The sequence below is a fragment of the Sinocyclocheilus rhinocerous genome, unplaced genomic scaffold, assembly GCF_001515625.1.
Source record: "Sinocyclocheilus rhinocerous isolate Xijiao unplaced genomic scaffold, SAMN03320098_v1.1 scaffold468, whole genome shotgun sequence".
NCBI lineage: Eukaryota > Metazoa > Chordata > Actinopteri > Cypriniformes > Cyprinidae > Sinocyclocheilus > Sinocyclocheilus rhinocerous.
Genome location: NW_015635305.1, coordinates 1,348,836 through 1,352,811, shown reverse-complemented (window position 1 = coordinate 1,352,811; position 3,976 = coordinate 1,348,836). Strand labels below are relative to the sequence as shown.

General features: G+C 35.8%; 1 protein-coding gene across 1 annotated transcript in view; it reads right to left on the bottom strand.

Annotated features, from left to right (window-relative positions):
• LOC107746872 (AT-rich interactive domain-containing protein 3A) overlaps window positions 1-1,451 on the bottom strand; it is a 76,265-nt gene extending 74,814 nt beyond the window's left edge. Inside the window, exon 1 of the mRNA XM_016561201.1 lies at window positions 1,185-1,451. Within this exon, the coding sequence (XP_016416687.1) occupies window positions 1,185-1,223 (39 nt within the window). The 5' untranslated portion in view covers window positions 1,224-1,451. The remainder of the gene's footprint in view (window positions 1-1,184) is intronic.
• Window positions 1,452-3,976: the final 2,525 nt, after the last annotated feature.

Sequence of the window (3,976 nt, the reverse complement as noted above, 5' to 3'; positions counted from 1 at the left end):
CAAAAAAAACTAAATAGTTTGGGTGGTGTACAGCAAATATTATTTTTCATACAAATAGTTGCCTTTTTTAGTACGTATAAAAGTTAAATTTACAGTTAATCAGAACACATATTTTAGCTATCATTAAAAAGGCGGTAATGAACAGAAAAGTTCGTCAGGATGTAACCATAACAACTGCGCTATTCAGACAGTACAATAAAGCATAAAAGCATGATGTATGACTTTATTGTAGCTAACGTTACTTTATATATCAAAATTATAATCACAAAACTGTAGCTTTTGTTTTAGATAACTGATGTTTAGCTATGGTAAAATAGGCTAGTGGCGCCAAGTGCCCCTCCAGATTGCTCACGAAAAATTGCATTTACATTTTATAGCTAGTTTAGCAGAATAGACAGATCGAAAGTAGTTTCTATGTCAAAATTCCTTAAAAGGTAAGTCTATATGTCGAAACTTAGTGTATTCCCATACTGGTTGAGATAATTAGGCAGTCTGGGTAGGCTACTTTAAAGATGGCAAAACTTGGCAAAACGTAGGCTATAACTGATACACTGCAAAAAAATCTTATCGTTGTCATAACTTAGCTCCCATCCACTGAACTTGACAAAGCTAATTTGTTATTTTTACTAAATTTTTCTTATCAGTAAGCTAATTAAAGTAGTCGGGAAAAGTGAACTTGTCAGTGCAGGTAACTTAGGCACAACTTTGGTTTAATGCTACAATTGAAGTTTTTAAGTTTTTTTTTTCTTCTTATATTAAAATGTTCAAATGGTATTACCGATTAAATCAGTGCAGCACAGTTCATAGGTTAAACGATTTTTGCATTGGGCTAGGCAAGAATCGTGGTTTCCTATGGAAATGATTCCACTAACAGGATAAACTATCTGACGGTCAGCATCAATAACGTTGTAAAAGCACGCAATGCCACATTTCTGATGTGATGTCACATAAAACGACCTCGAATTAGAATTATTCAGTGATAGAAACATGACAATGTGTGTATTGTATATGCTGTGTTGCTAGCTATAGGTCGAAGGGCAGCGCGTGTCGAGCAACACAACATGCGCTAGTCTATAAACATCTGCTAAGTGCACTAAATATTGAACTAAAGTATATAAAATAAAGTGACACGCTAAGCATAACGACATCTCTATTCTACCAGAGGAGCAAAAGCGCGTGCTTACCAGTGCAGATTTAGTTGCTATGCTTGTGTTGTCAACCATGCTTCTCCCGTCAAATGCGAAGAATTTGCTCAAAAGTGACCTTTTTCCCCCAAACAAAGTCAGAAGTAGTTGTATTCCCGTCTTAACATCTAGATGTGCGTCGTGAAAGCAAAGAAATAGCTTTTTATGAAAACGGTTTCGCGACGCGCTCGCGCTCTCTCAGCGATTTGGCAACAAGTGGCTGTAACTGTAGCGAGAATGACCTCTGAGGACTAGAGATCAGATCAGTCCCTCTGCCTCCATCTGCTCTCCACACGTCAATACACATGGATATAAGGCAATCAGGGCAGGGTCTGCACTCATCCAACAGATATACAGCTGAGCAGCTTCCTGCGCGCGCTTCTCTTCAAATACAGCAATTTAAACTTTATTTGAAACGAATCGAACGCTTGAACAATCTATACATTTTAACTTAAACGGAATGCTCCGCCTTTAAGAGTTCAAGGTATAGAAAATGTAGAAAGAGCTGTTCAACTGTTTAACAGGGTGTTTAGCTTTGCGAATGATAAGGTAGGCTAGTAATTATATCCTAATCTTACTCACGAGTTGTTCCTCAAAACAAATGTACGCATACCTTTATAGGCTACCCACTCTTTATGTGCTTCTGAACAAGAGTAGCGAATGACAGTTGGAAATGCGTCAAAGGTTTTACGTTTGTTGAAAACATTTCTTCATATTATAGCTATATACACTAAAATATATTTTACATATAGCTATTACAGCATTTGATTCTAAGATTTGCAATTTAGGTAGACTACTGAATTGAAATGATTTTTTGAAATGATCTTTTTTTTAATTAAATGTATAAAATGCAGCCCATGTTTACTCATCATCTTAACTCATACAGAATACAAGTCAGTCCATTGCATTACAACAGAATGTAGACGGGCTTAAATAGTACAGATAAATATCACTATGAGTGTTGGTCTACTGTAAATACACCCTTCTGACTGCAGAACATATAATTGCCATTCACCATGCAATTATCCAAGATTTGTAAGTATATGAGACGATAAACAGACTTATGATTGAATTCCATATAATTTCAGAAAAGTATTAGTCATTACCACAGTTCTTAGGGTTTTAGACTATTTTGCGGTAATGAAGCCAAAGGTGCCTTTGCAGCATCCTCAAAATCAAGGCTGATAGATAGATAGATGGATAGATAGATAGATAGATAGATAGATAGATTGACTGTAATTTGATGTCTGAATTAGCCCAGATAACACTGAACAGCAGGTAATTTCTCCCATGACCCCTTGCTCTCTGATTATGATGAAATAACCTATTATCTTTTGACCCCAATAACTCCTGAATCCTGTGTTGCTTTATGCCCTCGAACCGTTGAGCAAAATTGATAATCACTCCACAGTTACAATCCTTTCAAGTTAATGCAAGGCTAAGGTCTCTCACTGACACTGATTAGGCTAGAATGGTTAATATGTTTGACACCGTGAACTGTACTCAGAGGAATTTCTTGATGACAGGTTTGAATTCACATGCTTTACACAATAAATTAAATTATATTGTCTGCATAACAACAGTGAGACTTTTTAGTTATAACTAAGATATGTTGGGACACATGCCAGAGATCAAATGCACTGATTAAAAGAAAAAATAATAATTTATCAGATTGTCGAGGTTATGTAAACAAAAGCTCTCTTCCAACAATTTGAGGTAAACATCTCAGTGGGTTAAAATTCACAAAATGAGCAGAAATGGTGTAAGTAATGTGTTGTTAAACATCGCCACCTATTGTTCATCATCGGTAAATACATCCAAGCTATACTATAATTTAAAACCTTTAGTGATGTGTTTCTTGTATTTTAGTAAGAAATGAATGCAGAATTTTTAAAGGAGGTTACATATATTCTTCCACATTACTAATCCTAATGCATATTCTTTATCACAACTTGGTTAATGATCCAGTTTCAGCTATAAAATTACGCTATAAAATAAAAATGACTCCGCAAATAACTTACTGAAAATCTGTCATTATTTTTCATAGCACTCACATGTTCAGAAACACTTAGCTAATGAAAACATAAAAGCATTTGGGCTTGGCAGCAGATGGCAGCTGAGTAACCGAATAACACTAATACGGGTGGCATAATTGAGCTAATAAAGCACAATGGTGTGATTGAAAGAAAAACAGCATCACCACCAATGACATCAGTGTATCTGACTCACTTATGTTACAATAACCATAACATCAAAATCATGTCGACATTCATAATTTAAGCCAAGAATATGCCACAGGCACAACAAATCAGTAATGATTTTCAGGGGAAATTTTGTCAAAAACTGTATTGCACATTCAGAAATTTGTTTAAAAGATGTGAATGCTGGAAGGTCACATTTTTATCTCAACCAGTTCTACCCTACCTGACCTTCGTATGGTTTTATTAATAATCTAATTTGTTAAAATCAAATGTATTGTTTTAAGTGCATTACAAGAGAATGTTTTTTTTTCTTTTTTAAAAAGAATAATGATCAAATTAGAGTAAAGAACCAAAGAAAAAGAGAAGTATAGAAACGGTCCATGCATTGGAATGAGTAGGAGACGACATGAGTAGAGGGCAGGGGGAAACGTCTCGGTTATGTATGGTAACCCTCGTTCCCTGAAGGAGGGAACGGAGACGTCACGTCGGATGACCGACGAATTGGGGATCTCACTTAGAGAGACCAATCTACTTCGAGTGTAAACTAAACGAGCCAATGCACATTGGCATGCGATTATTGCATCCAGCTGC